A 22,145-nucleotide genomic window follows, 5' to 3' on the forward strand; every position below is an offset into this window, starting at 1 on the left:
ACTCATTTACATGGGGGGTGGGATCTGGGGGGCCCCCCCTTGTTAAAGAGGGCTGCCAGGATTCAATAAGCCCTTTTCTCACAGACCCCAACAACCACAGCCCAGGGTTGTCAGGAAGAGACCCTTGTCCCCATCAACATGGGGAGAAGGTGCTTTGTGGTGGATACAGAGCCCCCCTGCCCCAAAGCACCCATCTCCCCCATGTTGAGGGCATGTGACGTGGTCTGGTATTATTTGGGGGAGGCGACCAAGCGCCCCCTCTTTCCTGATCTGCCAGGCTGCATGCTTGGATAAGGGTCTAGCCTGGATTTTGGGGGAACCCCACACTTTTTTTTTTTTTACTATTTTTATCGCACATTTTTGAAAATTTTAATTGCTGAAGGTGGTTATATTCCTTATATTTTATTCTATTCTATTCCATTATTTTCTTTTCTATTCTGTTATTTTGGATTCCATTGTTTTGGATTCTTTTTTTTTAAGTTTTTTAAAATTTTTATTGAATGATAAAAATTGTTGTAACAAAAGTTCTCCCTCGCAGGGGAGTCTGAAAAGGGTAAATATTAACATACATATTAACAACGGTTATCCAGATAAATTACTGGGAATAAAAAGCACTTGGACATATCAACTGTGAAATCAGAAGATATCATTGAGGGAGTTATGAACATTAATTGGTTAAGGACCGCCTCCTGCACATATACGTCAGCAGAATGGCATGGCTGGGCACAAGCACGTACCTGTATGTTGCTTTTTAAGTGCCCAGCCGTGGGTTAGGAGTGTGCCGCCAGTGCCACGTTCCTGACCCGGTCCTGAGCTCTGTGACCGTGGCCGCAGGACCAGCGGACCCAATCGGTTCTGCTGGTGTCCTGCGATCAGGTCACAGAGCTGAAGAACGGGGAGAGGTCTGTGTAAACAAACCTCTCCCCGTGCTTCCTACTGAGCCTGTCACAGATCGTCTGTTCCCTTTTATAGGGAAAGACGATCAGTGATGTCACATGCCAGGCCACACCCTCTACAATAAAAAATAAACATAACGTCATACATAACACCTACACTTCCCCTAGTGGTTAACTCCTTCACTGCCATTGTCATTTACACAGGAATCAGTGCATTTAAATAGCACTGATTGTTGTATAAATGACAATGGTCCCATAAATGTGTCAAAAATGTCTGATGTGTCCACCATAATGTCACAGTCACAATAAAAATTGCTGATTGCTGCCATTACTAGTAGGGATGAGCCGAACACCCCCCGGTTCGGTTCGCACCAGAACTTGCGAACGACCCCCGCGTTCGGCACGAACGTTAGAACCCCATTGAAGTCTATGGGACTCGAACGTTCGAATTGGAAAGTGCTAATTTTAACGGCTAATATGCAAGATAGTGTGCTAAAAAGGGTTTGGCGATCTGCCTCCTGCCTCAGGGGACATGGGTCACTGCAAAAAAAAGTTTTAAAAACTACCGTTTTGGCGGGAGCACTGATTTTAATGACGATTAAAGTGAAAAAAAAAAGTGAAATATTCCTTTAAATATGGTGCCTGGGGGGTGTCTATAGTATGCCTGTGAAGTGCCATGTGTTTCCCGTGTTTAGAACAGTCCCTGCACAAAATGACATTAAACGGAAATAACACCATTTAAAACTGCTTGCGGTTTTAATGTTATATCTGGTTCCTGCAATATGGTTGAAAATCATTCAGAAAAATGGCATGGGTAGCCCTCCCTGCCCATTACCAGCCTATTTGGGTCTTGTACGCATATTAAGGGGAACCCCGTACCCATATTAAAAAAAGGAAATGCGTGTGGCCCCCAGGCCCTATATACTCAGAACAGCAGTATACAGGCGGTGCAAACAAGACAGGGACTGTGTAGGTTTGTTGTGTTAAGTTGAATCTGTTTGTCATTTTCAACCGGTACATTTTTAAAGTGTAGCTCCAGTCAAAAAAAATATCTTTAAGCTTTTTGGAAAACATAGGGAAGGGTTATCACCCCTGTATAATTTGTTTTGTCGTCCATCTTTTTTCATCTCACTTGCTGTTGTCTCCTTCCGTTTGCAAGTAGGAGATGTTTGTAAATTGGATGTTTGAAAGTAGGGGCTTGCCCTATATGCTATGCAGAAATGGCGGAACAAGGTGTTGGTTTTGCAACAACATTGTAAGCCCTCAAAGTGACTCTTGGTGGCCGCTGGAGCGCCCTGCTGTGAACGATTATATCAAGAATTGTAATTACATGCCATTGTTGAACAGTGGTAGAAAAATTGACCTTTGGTGGTTGTGGTGCTGGTGCCACAACACTATAAGTCCTCACAGTTACTCTGGGTGGGCACAGGAAGGGGCCCTCCTGTGAAATATTATAACAAGAATTGTAATTACATGTCCCTGTTAAACAGGGGCAGAAAAATTGGGCCTTAGGCACTGGTGCCATCACACTGCAACCTCTGCCATACTGCAACCATGCCTTTTATTGCAGGAATTAGTCCTGCTGCAAAGCATTGCATCAAAAATTTTACTTAAACGCCCCTGTTAAACAGGGGCAGAAAAATTGGGCCTTAGGCACTGGTGCCATCACACTGCAACCTCTGCCATACACTCTAGTTTTATTGCAGGAATTAGTCCTGCTGCAAAGCATTGCATCAAAAATTTTACTTAAACGCCCCTGTTAAACAGGGGCAGAAAAATTGGGCCTTAGGCACTGGTGCCATCACACTGCAACCTCTGCCATATACTCTAGTTTTTTTGCAGGAATTAGCCCTGCTGCAAAGCATTGCATCAAAAATTGTACTTAAACGCCCCTGTTAAACAGGGGCAGAAAAATTGGGCCTTAGGCACTGGTGCCATCACACTGCAACCTCTGCCATACACTCTAGTTTTTTTGCAGGAATTAGCCCTGCTGCAAAGCATTGCATCAAAAATTGTACTTAAACGCCCCTGTTAAACAGGGGCAGAAAAATTGGGCCTTAGGCACTGGTGCCATCACACTCCAACCTCTGCCATATACTCTAGTTTTTTTGCAGGAATTTGCCCTGCTGCAAAGCATTGCATCAAAAATTGTACTTAAATGCCCCTGTTAAACAGGGGCAGAAAAATTGGGCCTTAGGCACTGGTGCCATCACACTGCAACCTCTGCCATATACTCTAGTTTTTTTGCAGGAATTAGCCCTGCTGCAAAGCATTGCATCAAAAATTGTACTTAAACGCCCCTGTTAAACAGGGGCAGAAAAATTGGGCTGCTGGCATCACCCAGAACCAAAAATGTTCTTCCAACATATCAGCGGAGGAGGAAGAGGATAGACAATCAACATAACAGGACAGTCACTCAGCATCAGCATAGGCAGTCTTGAAGGGATGTGGTATTTAAAAAAAAATTATTCGGTTACATCAGCTTCAGGTGCTTGGTAGCTGTGGGTGATCCAAGACTGATTCATCTTGATGAAGGTCAGTCGATCAACTGATTCGGTGGACAGGCGCACCCTGTGATCGGTAACGAAGCCACCAGCAGCACTGAAGGTGCGTTCCGAAAGAACGCTGGATGCAGGACAGGCCAGTAGCTCAATTGCATACTGTGCAAGCTCTGGCCAGTGATCCATCCTCAAGACCCAGTAAGCCAGAGGATTTTCAGTGGGAAAGGTGTCCAAGTCTGACCTTGCCCCTAGGTATTCCTGCACCATGTAAATTAGACGCTGGCGATGGGTGCTGGAACCAATCATACCTTGGGGCTGCGGACTAAAAAATTGTCTGAACGCATCAGTCAGACGGCCACCTTCTCCACCGCTCCTTCTGACTGATGCCTCAGCAACACGTTGTCCAGGACCAGGAGTTTGTGACCTCCCAGTCTCTGGGAACGCGTTGCACAGAGCTTTCTGCAAGGCCTCCCGGAGATGTCTCATCCTCTGCTCCCTCTGTGATGGCAAGATAAGGTCGGCAACCTTACCCTTGTACCGTGGATCAAGGAGAGTGGCCAGCCAGTAATGGTCCCTCTCCTTGATCCGAAGAATACGAGGATCCTTCCGCAGGCTTTGCAGGATCAGGGAGGCCATGCAGCGTAGGTTAGCTGAGGCATTCGGTCCGGAGTCCTCTGGGTCACTAAGGACAACATGATCCGCAGCTACCTCCTCCCAGCCACGTACAAGTCCACGTGTTTCTTGGGACTGTAAATCATCCCTATAAGACTGCTGCTGCTGATGCTGAGTGCCAGCCTCCACCTCCATGCTGACACAATCATCCTCCTCCTCCTCTTCCTCCTCCTCACCCTCTTCCTGTGTGATGGGTGGCACAGCAGGAACACTGTCTGGATAAAGGGGGCCTTGAGAGGCAAGGAAGTCCTCCTCTTCCTGCCTCTGTTCTGCCTCAAGTGCCCTGTCCATTATTCCACGCAGCGTATGCTCCAAGAGGTGGACAAGAGGTATAGTGTCACTGATGCATGCACTGTCACTGCTCACCATCCTTGTGGCCTCCTCAAACGGTGACAGGACAGTGCATGCATCCCTGATCATGCCCCACTGGCGTGGTGAGAAAAAACCAAGCTCTCCTGACCCTGTCCTGGTGCCGTAGTCGCACAGGTACTCATTGATGGCCCTCTGCTGCGTGTGCAGCCGCTGCAGCATGGCCAATGTTGAGTTCCATCTGGTGGGCATGTCACATATAAGGCGGTTCTTGGGCAGGTTCAACTCCTTTTGGAGCTCAGCCAGCCGAGCACAGGCATTAAATGATCGGCGGAAATGCACACAGACTCTCCTGGCCTGTTTCAGGACATCCTGTAAGCCGGGGTACCTGCCCAAGAACCGCTGCACCACCAGGTTAAGGACGTGAGCTACACAGGGCACATGGGTCAGTTGTCCCTGTCGGAGGGCGGAGAGGAGGTTGGTGCCATTGTCGCAAACCACCATTCCTGGCTTACGCTGGCGTGGCGTCAACCACCTCTCGGCCTGCCCCTGCAGAGCTGACAAAACATCCGCCCCAGTGTGGCTCCTGTCCCCCAAACAAACCAGCGCAAGCACGGCATGGCATCGTTTTGCCTGCGTACTTGCGTAGCCCCTGCAACGCCTACGGAGCACCGCTGGTTCTGAGGACAGAGCACTGGAAGAGGCCGTGGAGGAAGAAGAAGAGGAGGGGGTGGAGGAGAGAGGTGTGTCACAACCAATAGTAGCATTTTGGAGGCGTGGTGGCGGAACAACCTCCAATACTACTGCACCTTGTCCTGCATCCTTCCCAGCAGCCAGAAGAGTGACCCAATGGGCCGTGAAAGACAGGTAACGTCCCTGTCCATGCCTGCTGGACCATGAGTCAGCGGTAATATGCACCTTACCGCTGACCGCCCTGTCCAGCGAGGCAAGGACATTGCCTTCCACATGCCGGTAGAGAGCCGGAATTGCCTTCCGTGAGAAAAAGTGGCGTTTGGGGACCTGCCACTGAGGAACCGCACATTGTACAAACTCACGGAAGGGGGCCGAATCTACCAACTGAAAAGGCAGCAGTTGAAGTGCTAGCAATTTAGCCAAGCTAGCATTCAACCGCTGGGCATGTGGATGGCTGGGAGTAAATTTCTTCCGCCGGTCCAGCAGCTGGGGCAGGGACATTTGTCTGCTATAATCGGACGTGGATGTACCACTAGCAGAGTTCCCGGAAGCACTTGGCTGTGACACACCTAATTCTACACCTTCATTCCTCTCAGAGCAGGTTTCAGAGAGGACTGAAGGTCTAGTGGGGTTGGAGATGCCAGCTGATGAGGAGCAAGGAGAGGTCCGCTTTGTTCTTTGGTGTGGGTCTTTGAGGTATGCTTGCCAACGAGCTGCATGGCAGGTCAACATATGTCTGGTCAAGCATGTGGTGCCCAAGCGGCTGATGTTTTGGCCACGTGAGATACGCTTGAGACATATGTTGCAAATAGCAGCGGTGCGATCTGATGCACTCGTCTCAAAAAAGGCCCACACCAAAGAACTTTTAGAATAACGCGCAGAGGAAGCGCTCTGCGCAGGCGGAGCTCTGCGGTGTGATTCAGTCGGTGTGCTGCCCCTAAGCTGGCCCCCGGAGGGCATCCTGCCTCGTTGGACATGTGCCTCCTCCTCCTCCTCCTCCTCCTCCCTCCTTCCAGGCACCCACGTGGAGTCAGTGCCCTCATCATCCCCTCCCTCTTCATCGCTGTAGCAAACCTGGCAGTATGCTGCAGCTTGTGGAACATTACTGCCAGATTGCTGCCCTTCTTGAGCATCCCCTCTCTCTGTGCTCACGCTACTGCCTTCCTCTAGCTGAGTGTCATCATCAGAGCCCACCAAACACTGGGCATCCTCCTGGAGCATGTACCCAACACTGTGCTCAAAGAGTTCAGGAGACTCCTCAGGAGGACGTGGTGGGTCTAGGGAAGGAGTCACTGATGATGACATTGAGAGGAGGGACGACGATGTGTTGGCAGCTGCTTTTCTACTACCCTGAGACTGGGTGAGAGAGGATGAGGAGGATGAAGAGGGCTTGGTCATCCACTCTACCAAGTCGTTGGCATGTTGCGGTTCAACATGTCCAGCTGCAGAAAAGAAGGACAAGCATGTCCCATGGCCACGTGCTGATGACAATGCACCGCGTCCCCGACCAGCACTGTTGTCTCTAGACACAGAGCCTGCTTGCCCTCTTTTATCGGCTCGCGCCTGTCTGCCTCTCCTTGCTGGCCTTCCAGACATGGTAATGGCCTGAAGGGAGTTGGGTAAAACACTAGTTGGGTAGTTTATATTGTGCTGGAGGCACACAACACCCACTAACTCCTGCAGATGCCTTTTTTATAGAACAGCAGAGTTAAAGGGGTATATACAGATGTATACTGTGCTGTGCTGGAAGCACACACAACTTCCAATAACTCCAGCAGATGCCAATCGGGCCCAAATACAGAACAGCTATGTAGGTGGATAATAGCGGTATGTACTGGGTACAGAGCAGGCACACAGCACGCACTATCTCCTGAGTGACACTGCTGACTGCAAGCTCTATTGTTAAAGATGGACCACTAGCTATATAGGTGAGGTGAATATCACGGTGTATACTGCGGTCAGGGCACGCAGACAATAACCAGAAAACAGCAGAGTTAAAGGGGTATATACAGATGTATACTGTGCTGTGCTGGAAGCACACACAACTTCCAATAACTCCAGCAGATGTCAATCGGGCCCAAATAGAGAACAGCTATGTAGGTGGATAATAGTGGTATGTACTGGGTACAGAGCAGGCACACAGCACGCACTATCTCCTGAGTGACACTGCTGACTGCAAGCTCTATTGTTAAAGATGGACCACTAGCTATATAGGTGAGGTGAATATCACGGTGTATACTGTGGTCAGGGCACGCAGACAATAACAAGAAAACAGCAGAGTTAAAGGGGTATATACAGCTGTATACTGTGCTGTGCTGGAGGCACACACAACTTCCAATAACTCCAGCAAATGACAATCGGGCTCAAATAGAGAACAGCTATGTAGGTGTATATAGTGGTATGTACTGGGTACAGAGCACGCAGACAGCACGCACTAACACTACTGACTGCAAGCTCTATTATTAAAGCTAGATCACTAGCTATATAGGTGAGGTGAATATAGTGGTGTATACTGCGGTCAGGGCACAGACAGTAACCACTACACAAGAGCAAAATAGTAAATCAGCCAAAAACGATTGGTGTGTAACTGTGTTGAAGGTACACAGAACACCCACTGCTTCAGATGCTAACAAACACTACACGAGGCCGCCTGAAAGGCAGCTTTATATAGTGTGGGGCGTGCACTACACTGTCTGAGCTATGATTGGCCACAGGCAGGATGCCTGTGGCCAACCATTGCTCTTCCCGCTACTGGCGCTGCGATTGGCCAAGCATGCGGGGTCACAGTGCATGCTTGGCCAATCGTGAGACAGCAATGCATTGCGCCATCGCAATGCATTGTGGGCCACACGAATTTTGCCGCGAACGGCCCAAACGTTCGGAATTCGGCGAACGCACGAACGACCGATGTTCGAGTCGAACATGTGTTCGACTCGAACACGAAGCTCATCCCTAATTACTAGTAAAAAAAAAAATAATAAAAATGCCATAAAACTATCCCCTATTTTGTAAATGCTATAACTTTTGCGCAAACCAATCAATAATCGCTAATTGCAATTTTTTTTACAAAAAAAATATGTAGAAGAATACGTATCGGCCTAAACTGAGGGAAAAAAACGTTTTTTTATATATTTTATGGGGATATTTATTATAGCAAAAAGTTAAAAATATTGCTTTTTTTCAAAATTGTCGCTCTATTTTTGTTTATAGTGCAAAAAATAAAAACCGCAGAGGTGATCAAATACCACCAAAAGAAAGCTCTATTTGTGGGAAAAAAAGGACGCCAATTTTGTTTGGGAGCCACGTCGCACGACCGCGCAATTGTCAGTTAAAGCGACGCAGTGCCGAATCGCAAAAAGGGCCTGGTCCTTTGGCTGCAAATTGGTCCAGGGCTGAAGTGGTTAAGGAGAATTAATGCACAAAGACAGTTGAGTTAATAACCCACCAGAGGACCAGAAACCTCGACACCCCGAATGGGTTCAGACTGTGTCAGGGCCTCAAGCCCCCCTCAGCCATCAGGTAATTAGGAATTCAATGTGCACTAATCGGGTTTAACAATTTAAAGAAAAAAGTAAAAATAAAAAAAATATAAATGAATAAACAAGATAAAACCTCTTTTGAGATCCTGGTATGAACATTGTCCTCATGAACAAAATTGGGTCTGCCTGAAGGACATCTGACTAAATGAAATGTGGCACACATTAACAATATGTGCCAGTGATAAGCAAGTGCGTAATCTTTGTTACCTGCACATCCAGCCTTCCCACCAGCAGGCACCTTAAGGAAGGGTGGAAACAGAGATAGTAAATAAATAGAGAGCAAGAGATAGAAAGGTAGGAGTGGAGATAGGAGGGGGAGAAAGAGGGGGTCATAGAGGTAAGGAGAGCTCAAGGGTGTGAGGGGGCTAACTTCTGGAAAGTCATCAGTGTGTATGATTGGGTCCTGGTTTAAGGAGAACCCCAATGTATCGGGCCCAGGGTTCCCATACACGTTTTTGTTTTGAATTCTATTCTGATCTATTGTATTTGAATTTTGGAAGACAGTCATAGTCTATTCTATTCTATTCTTTAGTATTTTTTTTTCATTTTTACTCTATTGCTTTATGATTTTGTATTCCATTTTATTGCAATCTTTTTAGAAAATTGATTTCTATTTTTTTATAATTTGATTTTCATTCAAATTTGTTTTAAATTTGATTTGAGTTTGTTTTCTAATCAAATTTTGCCCGAATTTTGATTCATTATTTCAGATTTGTTTAAATGTGTTACCATTGTAATTTGGTAATTCAGATACATCCGATTACTGAATAATAAAAATGTGGTGTTCAAATTTTGATTCAGAATGAAATGAACCGCACCTGTCTAGTGCAAACACCTAGGTGTCTATTTATACAAAAAAAAATCACCTTAGTGAATAATCCCCATAATGTGTCTGATATGTTTATTTTCTATAATCATCAGCTCCATCTAGTGGCCATAAAGCCATATCTTACTGTTGAGGAATTTCAAGAAAATACTGTATCATGGCCACAAGATGAAGCTGATGATCATAGGAAGTAAACCTATCAGACACATTACGGGGATTAATTATTGACGGCTGCGCAAATTATACAAATTCATAGCTTATATTTTCATATATAGACCTCGTAATGTAGATGTAGGGGTGACCATTTTAAACATCATGTTTATTGATTGTTTCATAGTAAAACTAAAAAACTATAATTCATTTAAAAACCTCCCCCCTGAATAATGATGTGTCTGATCAGTGTGAACTAAGAACTCTGATTACCCCCAAATCTCCCAGCAGTATGTGTCATGTGACACGGGGCTGTTTTCTCCTTAGGATTATAGAAAAAGAATTCCCCCGACCACTACACAAATAACCATATAATTTGTGTGAGTGTGGGAGAAAACCGGAGTACCCGGAGAAAACCCACGCGGGCACAGGGAGAACATGCAAACTCCAGGCAGGTAGTATCGTGGTTGGGATTTGAACCAGCGACCCTTCTTACTGCTAGGCGAGAGTGCTAACCAACTAAAACAATATATGTATAAAACCTTTAAATAACATTCCCCCATGAATAATGATGTGTCTGATCAGTGCTAACTAAGAACTCCGATTACCCCCAAATCTCCCAGCAGTATGTGTCATGTGACACAGGGCTGTTTTCTCCTTAGGATTATAGACAAAGGATTCCTCCGACCACTACACAAATAGCCATAAAATTGGGGACCTCCAGTCATTATGGATCACTGGACCATCTCAGAAGATCATTTCCATCAATGATAAATAAAATCTGAAGAGATGGGAATGTGATGGTGGATTTGATGAAAAGCTCCTGAACTCTTCTAATGGGTGGACTGACCAGATGTCTACAGGAAATGTCCAGACTATGGAGACATAAGATGTCCTATCATCTAATTCCAATCTCTGGAGATGTGAGATGGAGTAAAACATTGTAAAGGATTGACAGGATCAGCAGTCATACCTCGTGAGCAGCAGAATTTGGAGTATAAGTTCCCCATGACATCAGGAGATAACCCGAGATGACATCACCTGGAAGGAGTACAAACAATAATAAACTCAATTGTAGTCAGATGAATGTAACCAATAAGAAGGATTTTTTCCCTTATGTGGATAATGATTGGCTGCCTAGGTGTCCAATCAGAGAAGATCAGAATTGGATGAAGGTCTGTCATTTACAACCCATAAAACTATGAGGGTCATTCAGAACTAGGGATGGCCTTGCGGTTCGCCCGGTGGTCAGTTCGCTGCGAATTTTGCGCGTTCACAATTCGCCAAACCGGCGGACTTCTGGCGCTGTTCGCACGGCGGAAATATGGTTTACATTGTGAAAGAACTTTGACCCATGATGACACATCCATCGTGGGGTACAGGACAGCCAATTGAGACATTTCAGCACATGGACAATTGGACATTCCCCCTACCTTATAAATAGACCTGATCTGGCGGCCATTTTACATTCTGTCTTTTATCAGTTTAGGGAGAGGTTGCTGTGTGGAGCAGGGACAGACTGTAGTGACACAAATCACTAGCTATTAGGTCCACAAAAGCCCTTTTAAGGACTGGTATAGGTGTACAGTATATAGGGTTGTACACGTATAATATACTTTCTTTCAAATATAGAAAGCCTATTATACTTGACTGCTGAGTGCTGACTGATTCTGCAGCTGTCTTTTATCAGTGTAGGGGCTGAGGGACAGTCTGGTGTTTGGAGCAGGGACAGTCTGCAAATCACTAGCTACTAGGTCCACAAAGGTCCTGTTATAGGTGTACAGTATGCTGTGCTGCTGACCAATTCTGCAGCTGTCGTTTCTCAGTGTAGGGAGGGACAGTTTGGTTTTTGGAGCAGGGACAGTCTGCAATTCACTAGCTACTAGCTAGCTACTAGACATGTGCAAAAGGAAAAAATTTGTTTAATTTTGTTTCGTTTTAATTAGTTCATTAATTAATTTAGTTTAGTTATATTCATAAAATTTGTTTTCAGATTTTGTTTAGTTTTCTACCGAATTTGAAAAATTGGTCGCATTCGAAAATATTTCAGCCAAATTCAAAAATATTTCTACCGGATTCGAAATGATTTCAACATGATTCGAAATTATTTCAACCGCATTCGAAAAATATTTTGTGACCCGACTGTAGGGCCATGTATCTCGGGGTCACTTGGTGATAGAATTTGGAGACATTGTAGTGCTAGTTCTATTGTGTTTGCATACCAAATTTGGTGTTTCTAGCTATAAGTGATCCCAAGATATGTGGCCCCAAAGTCGGGTCGCAAAATGTCATTCTCTGCTGCAGAAAAGTGCTTTACATTTTGCGACCCGATTTGGGGCCTCATAACCCAGGGTTATTTGGAGCTAGAAACCCCACATTTGGAGTGCTAGTTCTACTGTGTTTGCATACCAAATTTGGGGTTTCTAGCTACAAGTGGCCCCGAGATATGTGGCTCCAAATTCGGGTCATTTTTCTAATTTGATTTGAATTTCGTCCGAATTCAGTTGAATTCGTTAGCATTGTAATTCGGTAGTTCGGATGCATCCGAATGTTCGAATAATAAAAATTCGTCCGAATTTCGATTCGGAACTAAACGAAATGCACTTGTCTACTAGCTACTATTAGGTCTACAAAGGTCCTTTTAAGGACAGGTAAAGGTGTTCTATTTGGTGTGCAGTATATAGGGGTGTAATACACGTATAAAATACTTGCACATATAGAAAGCATAGTATAGTGCATTTCCACTGTGCAGCATTGTGACTGCTGAGTGGTTCTGCAGCGATACTACAAAGAGTGACAAACACAATTTTAAAAAAAGTATTATAACTGGTGGGATAGACCAGTGGCCCCCAAAAATGACAGATTGAAGCGGGGTGTTATGTACCTTCATCCACATACATGCACTTCTCTAGAAATTTTTGTCACAGGGTCATTTAAAAAATGACAGGCAGAGGAAGAGGCAGGCCCTTCTGAAAGGGGTGGTAGGGATAGGGCAGGAGCAACAGGCTTGAGCCAAATTGGCAAATTGCAGAAGGTGCGTGCGATTACATCAAAGGACGCACTCAGCCTTACTCTTCTGCACCCTCTTCTTCACTCTCTGCTGTGTGCACCCCCAAAGACACTACCACCAACACCGCCACCACCATATACCTTCCGCTTTAGTCAGATGAATTATTTTTGGATCCATCACAAGACATTTCCGATGCCCAGCCATTCTTGCAATTGGATCAGGAAGAGAAGGTAGCAACAACCGCCACTCAGCAGTCTGACGACAGTACCCAGATCAGCCCAAGGAGGAGGTTGGTCACCGGTGTTGCTGCCTACTCCGAGATCTCTAATTATAGAGGTGGGGAAGGTGACATTGATGATGATGTGTCTAGTGATGTCACGTGGGTGCCCACAAGAGAGGAAGAGGAGGGGAGTTCAGAGGGAGATATGGACCAGCAGATAGGGAGGAGAAGCAGGCGGAACTTAGATTGCACAGGAGGGACAAAGCAGACTGCAAATGTATCAGGAGCGAGGCATCAACCATGTATGGTCACATCTGGCGGTCCCAGGACGCCGCCACATGGCTCTGCAGTGTGGGCTTTTTTTAACGTGTCTGCTGCTGACAATAGTGTTGCCATCTGCAATCTTTGCAGTCAACGCATAAGTCGTGGTAAGCCCAACACTCACCTAGGGACAACCGCCTTAAGAAGGCACATGAGCTGCCATCACCGAGCCCAGTGGGAGCAATGGAACCCACAAAGCCACACTCCAGGCTCCCACCGTCCAGCCTCATCTTCTACTCTCTCCTCACAACTCTCCTCCACTCCACCTTCCATCATGCCGTCCTCACGTTTTTCTGGAAAAAACGTTTGGCCGTGGGCCAAATGTTCGAGTGTAAAAAAATTATGACGCCGGATAACCCTCTTGCCCAATGGTTGACGGCTGGCTTGTCAGAACTGATAGCCTGCCAACTACTGCCATATAGACTGGTGGACTCGGAGGCCTTTCAAAAATTTGTGGCCATTGGAACACCACAATGGAAGGTCCCAGGAAGGAAGTATTTCTCACAGAAGGGCATCCCAGAGCTATATGGCCATGTTCAGCGGCAAGTGAATGTATTTCTGGCACACAGTGTCGGTGCCAAGATACTTCTGACCACAGACACGTGGTCTAGCAAACACGGCAGGGAAGGTATATAACTTTGACTGCCCACTGGGTGAACCTTCTGATGGCCGTCAAGCATGTAACCCATGGCACCCATGTAGATTTGGTTTTACCGCCACGGATTGCATGCAGGTCTACCTCTTCTTCTCCTCCTCCTACTCCATCCTCCTCCCTCTCCTCCTCAGCTGACTCCTCCTTTTCTGCTGCTAGTGTCTCTTCCGCTGCGCCGCCTAAGATCCCCAGAACCTATTCGACATGCCAAGTGAAACGTTGCCATGCTGTGCTGCGTCTGTTGTGCTTGGAAGCCAAGAGCCACACTTGCCCTGCACTCCTTTCAGCTTTGCGTTCACAGGCAGATCAGTGGCTAACACCGCTCAATTTGACAGTTGGTAAAGTGGTGTGTGACAACGGTGCCAATCTGCTTAGCGCATTGAAACAGGGCAAAATTACACACATGCCATGCATGGCACACATCTTAAACTTGGTCGTGCAGTGATTTGTTGTCCAATATCCTGGGATCCAGGACATCTTGCGACAGGCAAGGAAAATCTCGGGCCATTTCAGAGGTTCTTACAAACCCATGGTTCGCCTTGCTGACATTCAGCAGCGACACAATCTGCCGGTCATACGTCTTATTTGCGATTGCCCGACGTGATGGAACTCAACCTTCTATATGCTTGATAGGCTGCTCCAGCAGAAGTGTGCAGTTAACGACTACCTGTACGAACTCTGCGGCAGAACAGGTTCTGGGAGCTTGGTTTTTTTCACCGCACCAGTGGCTGCTCATGCACGACGCATGCAGACTTCTGTGGCCATTTGATGATATCATCAAACTGGTCAGCCGCAGCCATGGCACAATCAGTGACATGGTACCTTATGCCTTCTTTATGGAGCGTGCTTTGCGTCGTGTCATTGATCAAGCCGTGGAGGAGCAGGAAGATGAGGAAGTCGCAATGCTGGATGAATTCCCAGGGGTGGCTACTCTATCTGAGACAAGTCAACAACAGGAGTCTGAAGAGGAATCAGAGGAGGATGGTGCCGGGTGGATGAAGAGGAGCAAGAACAGCATGCTTTAAACTTTTCTGGGATCCCTGTTGTTGTGCGTGGATGAGGAGAGGAGAACGAGGAGGACGACATTATCCTGGATGATGAGCAGGAGTCAGCCACCACACGCTTCCAGTTTAGTGCAAATGGGGGCTCCAGTGTTTTAACAGGGACCCCCGTATAAAAAGCATAAAGGTCAAGGACTAGTACTGGGTGGCAACATACTTAGACCCCCGGTACAAACACAAAATGGCGTAAATGTTACCACTGTCACAGAGGGCTGTCAAAATGGAGCACTTCCAGGCCTTGCTTCGAGAAATGCTGCATTCTGCTTTTGCTTCTGCTTTTGCGCTGGCAGAGGAGGAATTCCCACTCCCAGAGAAAGAGTTGCGGGTACCAATCCAACAGCACCTGCAAGAAGAGGGCGGTTTGAAGATGTGTTGGTAACTTCTGATATGAGGTCATTCTTTCAGCCGACCCATCGACAGGTGTCATCCCGATCCAGCATAAGGGAACGCCTAGACTGACAGGTGTCCGACTACATCAGGTTAATGGCCAGTGTGGATGCTCTGAGGAGTGATGAACCCCTGGACTACTGGGTGGGCAGGCTTGACCTCTGGCCAGAGCTTGCCCAATTTGCAATGGAACTGTTGGCTTGCCCCTCGTCCAGTGTCCAGTCCGAAAGGACGTTCAGCGCAGCAGGGGGGATCATGACCGATAAGCGCACTCGCCTAGCTCACGACAGTGTTGACTACCTTATATTTATAAAAATGAATGAGGCATGGATCTCGGAGGAATTAAACAGTAGACCATGTATATTCATAACTCTATAAATGATTTATTTAATCAAGCACACGGACCTTTTTTCTACCTTTGGCTCACTTCCTTGTACAAAAAAAGCTCAATGTACTATATGCCCGTACCCTCCTGTTTGAAGAGGTTGAGCAGTGTCATATTTTTGGGTCCCGCAGAGAGTTGCTGGTATCAGTGTTGCTGTCAGTGTTCTCTATCTATCTATGCTGGTGTCAGTGCTCTATCTCGGTGCTGGTGTGGTCTCAGTACTCTCTATCTCGGTGCTGGTGTGGTCTCAGTGCTCTCTATCTCAGTGCTGATGTGGTCTCAGTGCTCTCTATCACGGTGCTGGTGTCAGTGCTCTCTATCACGGTGCTGGTGTGGTGTCAGTGCTCTCTATCTCGGTGCTGGTGTCAGTGCTCTCTATCTCGGTACTGGTGTCAGTGCTCTCTATCACTGTGCTGGTGTTGTGTCAGTGCTCTCTATCACGGTGCTGGTGTCAGTGCTCTGTATCACAGTGCTGGTGTCAGTGCTCTGTATCACGGTGCTGGTGTCAGTTCTCTCTATCTCGGTGCTGGTGTCAGTGCTCTCTATCTCGGTGCTGGTGTCAGTGCTCTGTATCTTGGTGCTGGTGTCAGTGCTCTCTATCACGGTGCTGGTGCCAGTGCTCTCTATTATGGTGCTGGTGTCAGTGCTCTCTATCTCGGTGCTGGTGTCAGTGCTCTCTATCACGGTGCTGGTGCCAGTGCTCTCTATCTCGGTGCTGGTGTCAATGCTCTCTATCACGGTGCTGGTGTCAGTGCTCTCTATCACAGTGCTGGTGTCAGTGCTCTCTATCTCCGTGCTGGTGTCAGTGCTCTCTATCATGGTGCTGGTGTCAGTGCTCTCTATCGCGGTGCTGGTGTCAGTGCTCTCTATCGCAGTGCTGGTGTCAGTGCTCTCTATCTCAGTGCTGGTGTCAGTGCTCTCTATCTCGGTGCTGGTGTCAGTGCTCTGTATCTTGGTGCTGGTGTCAGTGCTCTCTATCACTGTGCTGGTGCTATATTTTCAGTAAAAGTGTTCCAATGGGACAGAGTCATTCAGAAGGGGGGTTTCTCAGTAGGGTGCAGGTCCAATTCAAATCATCAGCTCCTTCGGGGGACAGTGCTACACTAGGTATCCAGAAGACTAGGACTACTCCTTATCCACAAGGGGACCCTCAGTTGGAAAGGTTCAACAGGACTCTCCTGAATATGTTGGGGATGTTAACTGCAGAGCAGAAACCCCACTGGAGTAGGCACATCACTGCACTGGTCCATGCTTACAACAGCACCTAAAATTATGCCACTGGGTAATTGCCCTACCAGCTAATGTTTGCCCATGAAGCCTGATTACCAGTGGATCTGGCTTTTGGAACCTCCTTGGATCACACATCAGAGACCTCTCATAGAGGGTATGTGAATAGGCTGAGGCGGAACTTGAAATCGCTTACGAGCAGGCCCATGCCACTTCAAGCTCCAGAGAAAACAGAAACAAGAGTAATTTTGACCTGAAAGTGAGAGTCCAAGATCTTCAACCAGGTGACCGGATTTTGCTGAGAAATTTAGGCATCACAGGCGAGCATAAGCTGGCTGATCTCTTGAGATCGCAGCCTTATGTTGTGTTTAGGAAACTTCTAGGGCTCACAGTATATGAAATCAAGCTAGAAGGAAGCACTGGACCAGTGAAGACCTGGCACCGGAATCACCTTCTGCCTCTCACTGAGGCAGTGAGGATAAGGGCTGAGGAGGAACTTCCATCCACACCCACCGATGTGAGTAAGCCAACAACCAGATCTCAGCTGGCACCCCTTACAGATGAAGAGGAGAAAGTGGGGATGAGTTGGCTGTAGCCTACAGCAGATGCAGATGCAGATGGGGATGTCTTTTTGGAAGTGGAGGAAGATAATAATGGGACTCTCAGGCCAGAGGCCCCAGAGTTTGTACTGGCAACTAATCCTACAGAAGAAGTCAGTTCTCCTAGTCACTCCCCATATCATATAAATGTACTCACCGAGGCCAAGATGCCGAGAGCGGTCGCTGTTGCGACTCGGCGCAGACCACCCCTGAAAGTGGTACAGAGAGTGGTTGCACCAAGAGGCACAAGCTACTAGTAGGACAGTCACTTGCTAGCAGATCAGCAGGTAGCTTGAGCAGAGCTGAGAGGTGATGTCCCGTGGGAAGGTCCAAAAGCAATGGTAGCAAGTCCGTAAGGCAAAGACAGAATCCAGGAGACAGGCCAGGGGTCAAACACAGTCCAGATCAGAAGATAAGTACCAGGAACGCTGAGACAGAAGGATAATCCAAGACAAGCCGGGGGTCGAACACAGGAGACAGCAGGTAAGTCCAGATGCAGGGTGAGGGTCAAACACGTTAGAAAGCAGGAGTCCAAGATCAAGCCAGAGGTCGGGTCAGGAGAAGATCAGGATCGGGGCGGTGCAGCGTCATGACGTAGGGGGCGTGGCCTCGGAACTCGATCCTCCGTACCCTTCGCACCCTCCCCGCTCTCCCTCGTCTTCCTGATGTCTCCCGCTGTATGGAGCTTGGCGCCGCGAGAGGAAACCATGAGGCATGCGAACCTGCCGGCTAATTTGAATGCCGTTGAGGCACAGCACTAACGGAAGAGCCGAGCGGATTAGACAGCCGATACAGGCGCCGGAGACGTGAGATACAACAGCGCCGCCGCTCTCCGCCTGCTACACAGATGTTACCTGTCAGTCGGAGAAAACTGCATTCCTGAGCTCCCTCGCTTCCCTTTTCAGTACCCTGGCAGAGTCACTGGAAGAGTAAAGGTTGGTGGAAGACCGCCGAGACAGTGCAGGGACACTGACAGGCTTTGAGGACTGAGCCAGTGAGGTGGTAAGCTGACAGCCTGTGAGGGCTCAACACAGTTGCACTCTGAAATCTGCATATGCTATCTGTAAAGGGAGTGTGGTAACTGGGATAGGGGGATGGAGGTCTGGGTCTGGAGATTGACTCAGGGAATGAGGGCCCAACAGCAACCCCCCCAATAGGTATCCCGGAAGAGAGTTACCTGCCCTTGACACGGGAATTATATTGAAGAACTATTTAAATGCCGAGGGGCTACCGAAATGTTGAAATCCCTGTATTCCTGAAGCTTTACTATTCCCTTACTATTGCATATGCTCGCCCATAGACTAAGGTGGGAGAATTATCTAAAGTACCCATAGTGAATATTGCGCTATGAAAGCTCTTTGATGGAACAATAGAGGCCTGAAGGGGAACAATTGTGTGAGATACTGCATGATATTGCTAGTGTGAACTTGTGCAACGGATGGTCTGGTAATATCAGAGACTACGATATGGTCCCCTGAAAGCAAAGTCTTCTATGGGCCGCAGTAAAATTTTTTTGAAAAGTGGACTTTATTTTTTCCTGAAACAGGTGGACCGAAGAAGCCTATCCATGTAATATACCTGGACTTATACCGATATTATTGTGACTAAATGGTGTCTTTTTTTTTTTTTTTTTTTTGTCTCTTTCTGCGCTTTTTGCCTGTGCTTTTCTCTCTCTTAAGTGAAGAAAGGTGGGGACAGACGTAGATAGTTGAGCAAATTAGTGATGTCTGGTGACTACTAGAACCCCCCTACATCTCAGTGCCGCCTTTTCCCCTTTTTTTTTTTTTTTTTTTGCCTTTTTGCATTATGAGGGGGAAATCGAGTAAAGCAAAACCGTCCACCCCAGTCTCAAGTCCCGTGGGGATCCAAAGGTATATGGCGGCCAACTCCACCATAAGAGAAAAGGAGAGTGGGAAATCTACGCGGGCGGGATCCAGCAGACAGAGAGGGGGGGAAAGTAGACCAGAGAGGAGTATCCCCGCAAAATTATCTGAGAGCCAGAAAAATGAAAGGCCTACACAGGGGGAAGGGGGAAGACAGGAGGAAACGCAGGAGGAGCGGAGGCAAGTCATGGAGGAAGAAGGGGCACCTTCGGGGGGTAATGGGCAATCACCACCCTTAGAGCAGACTTTATATCTAAAAGAGATGCTTGGAGAGATGTTTGAAAAAATGGAAACCTCCCTTAAGATAGAAATTGCCACAATAAGGGTGGATATCGGGCAGGTATTGGGTAGAGTAGAGGAAATAGAAAATAGAGTAGAGATCCATGAGCATAGAATAGAAGCAATGCGAGAGCAGGTCATAGCACTACGGAAAGGAAATAGGGCCTTAATGCATAAATTAGAAGACCAGGAAAATCGCACTAGGAAAAAGAATCTACGGATAAAAGGCCTCCCTGAGTCCCATAATAGCCTTACACTCAAAGAAGTGGCCCATCAAATATTCAACCCACTCTTAGATAGAGAAATCTCAGAACCTTTAAGAATAGATAGAATACATAGAATAACACGATCCTTGGGAAGGAGGTCAGAACACCCACGAGATGTAATAGTGAGGTTCCATTATGTGGAGGAAAAGACTCAGGTGATGGAAAAGATCAGAACTAACCCAGGGCTGTCATTTGGGGGCGTAGAGTTGCAGATTTATTCAGACTTGGTGGTAGAGACCCTAAGAAGAAGAAGGCGACTTAAACCGCTCACAGAGATGTTGGTAGCAGCAAATATCCCTTATCAATGGGGATTCCCATCATGTTTAATTGGGAAGAAAGAGGGACGTTCCGCGGTACTCCGTTTTCCGGAAGATCTACAAGATTTCTGTGAGCGGTTGGGTATAAACCCTCCCCCGCAACTAGAATGGGAAAACGATGAGGATGTAGGGTTGACAGGGAAACCCCTTAAAAATGGGAGGACTCAGGAGTTTTGGACTAGGTAGAGAGGAAGAGGGACTATGGGCGGGGAGGGGGACTGGGGGGAGGGGAGGGGGGAGGCGAGTGAGGTGAGGTCTCCTATGTTTGAGGGCCTGCATGAACCCCAGGGGAACTATGGAGGAGGGCCAACCAGGTTGGGGGGCGGCCCAGAACCATAGAAATAACGGGAAAAGGGGGGTCTTACCCAATCTTTTGAGATGTTCCGTTAAAAGACAGGGGGGGGGGGGAGGGTTTGGAAGGGGGGGGAGAGGGTGGGAATGGCTTTTTATAGGTTTTTCTGTTTTTTCGTTTTTTTTTTTTTCTTTTATGTATTGGGGATCTCACTCGATCCTTCCTTAGAATCAGTAAAAGTATACTTAACTGGGTTCACTGGACGCGTCAGAAAATGAGGTTATCAACACTCGCAAATAAAACATGGAAGTATTGAATGTGGTTACATACAACGTAAGGGGTCTAAATACAAAAAGGAAAAGATATAGGATTAACGATGAACTAAGGCATATGGGAGCAAATGTGGTGTGTCTTCAGGAGACACACATAACACATATTTCAGGTGTTAAGATTAACACAGTGGACTTCCCGGTGTGGATATATGGGGACTCTCCCTCTGCTTACTCTAGAGGAGTGGCGATAGGCTTTGGTAAAGGAACGAGATTCGAGCTAGAAAAGCGTCTAGTGGACCCAGAGGGGAGATATTTGTGTGTAAAAGGGACGTTATTAAACATGAAATGTACAATCTTAAATGTCTATGCTCCGAATAAGAATGCTGATAAATTTTTAAGTAAATTGTTAAAAAAGATAGAAGACTTCAAGGAAGGGAATTTGATCTTAGCAGGTGACCTTAATTGGAACATGGACGCGAAGGGGGAGAAGACCAGGGAGGGAGGATATGGGCCATCTAATGATAAACAAAGGAAGTTGGTAAAAGCTTTAGCGGCCTTTCAATTGCAGGATGCTTGGAGGGCATTACACCCAAGAGATAAGGACTATACCTGCTTCTCCTCGGTACACGGCTCTTTCTCTAGAATTGACTACATTTTTTTAGAGTTTCAGCTTCTATCAGCGTTGAGGAAGGCTGAAATAAAATCAATAACGGCTTCTGATCATGCGCCAGTAATGATCCAGCTAGAGACGAGGGGGGTGCGTGTACCGGGGACAAGCTGGAGGCTTAATGAATTATTACTACAAGATAAGGAAACAATAGATAAGATCGAACAGGAAATGGAACAATTTTTTAGGTTAAATGACACCCCGGAAATCTCCATCTCAACATTGTGGGAATCACATAAAGTTGTAATGAGAGGCATACTAATTGGGATTGGGGCTGGAAAGAAGAGAGAGAGGGGGAAAAGGAAGCAACTATTATATGAAGAAATTCAGAGACAGGAACAGAATAGAAGAATAGAGGGAAGTTCGGAGAGCCAGGAGTTGAAAAGGATGAAGAGTGAGCTAGAAGAATGCCTGGAGCAAGAGAGGAGAGCTGCTTACCATATGCTAGATAAGGAGAGATATCTTTGGGGAAATAAATCAGGAAAATGGTTGGCCAGGAAGGTGAAGGAAAAGAAAAATAGAACATTTATCTCAAAGGTAAAAGATAAGAAGGGAGAGGTACAAATTATTCCGGAAAAAATAGTAGACACCTTCCATGCGTATTATAGTGATCTCTATAATATTGAACATAGGAGGGAGGGTGCGACCGGAGAGGAAATAGGTGATTATCTGAGGGGGCTAGATATACATAAATTAACGCAAGAGGAAATGGCCTCGTTAG

The 22,145-nt window shown here is 46.8% G+C and overlaps 1 protein-coding gene across 1 annotated transcript in view; it reads right to left on the minus strand.

Moving 5' to 3' along the window:
* Window positions 1–22,145, minus strand: part of LOC143963510 (NACHT, LRR and PYD domains-containing protein 3-like) — a 140,785-nt gene that overhangs the window by 104,672 nt on the left and 13,968 nt on the right. Inside the window, exon 2 of the mRNA XM_077473154.1 lies at window positions 10,560–10,627. Within this exon, the coding sequence (XP_077329280.1) occupies window positions 10,560–10,596 (37 nt within the window). The 5' untranslated portion in view covers window positions 10,597–10,627. The remainder of the gene's footprint in view (window positions 1–10,559; window positions 10,628–22,145) is intronic.

This window comes from Lithobates pipiens, unplaced genomic scaffold (genome assembly GCF_037356315.1).
Source record: "Lithobates pipiens isolate NorthernLeopardFrog02 unplaced genomic scaffold, aLitPip1_a1.2 Scaffold_8, whole genome shotgun sequence".
Classification (NCBI taxonomy): Eukaryota; Metazoa; Chordata; class Amphibia; order Anura; family Ranidae; genus Lithobates; species Lithobates pipiens.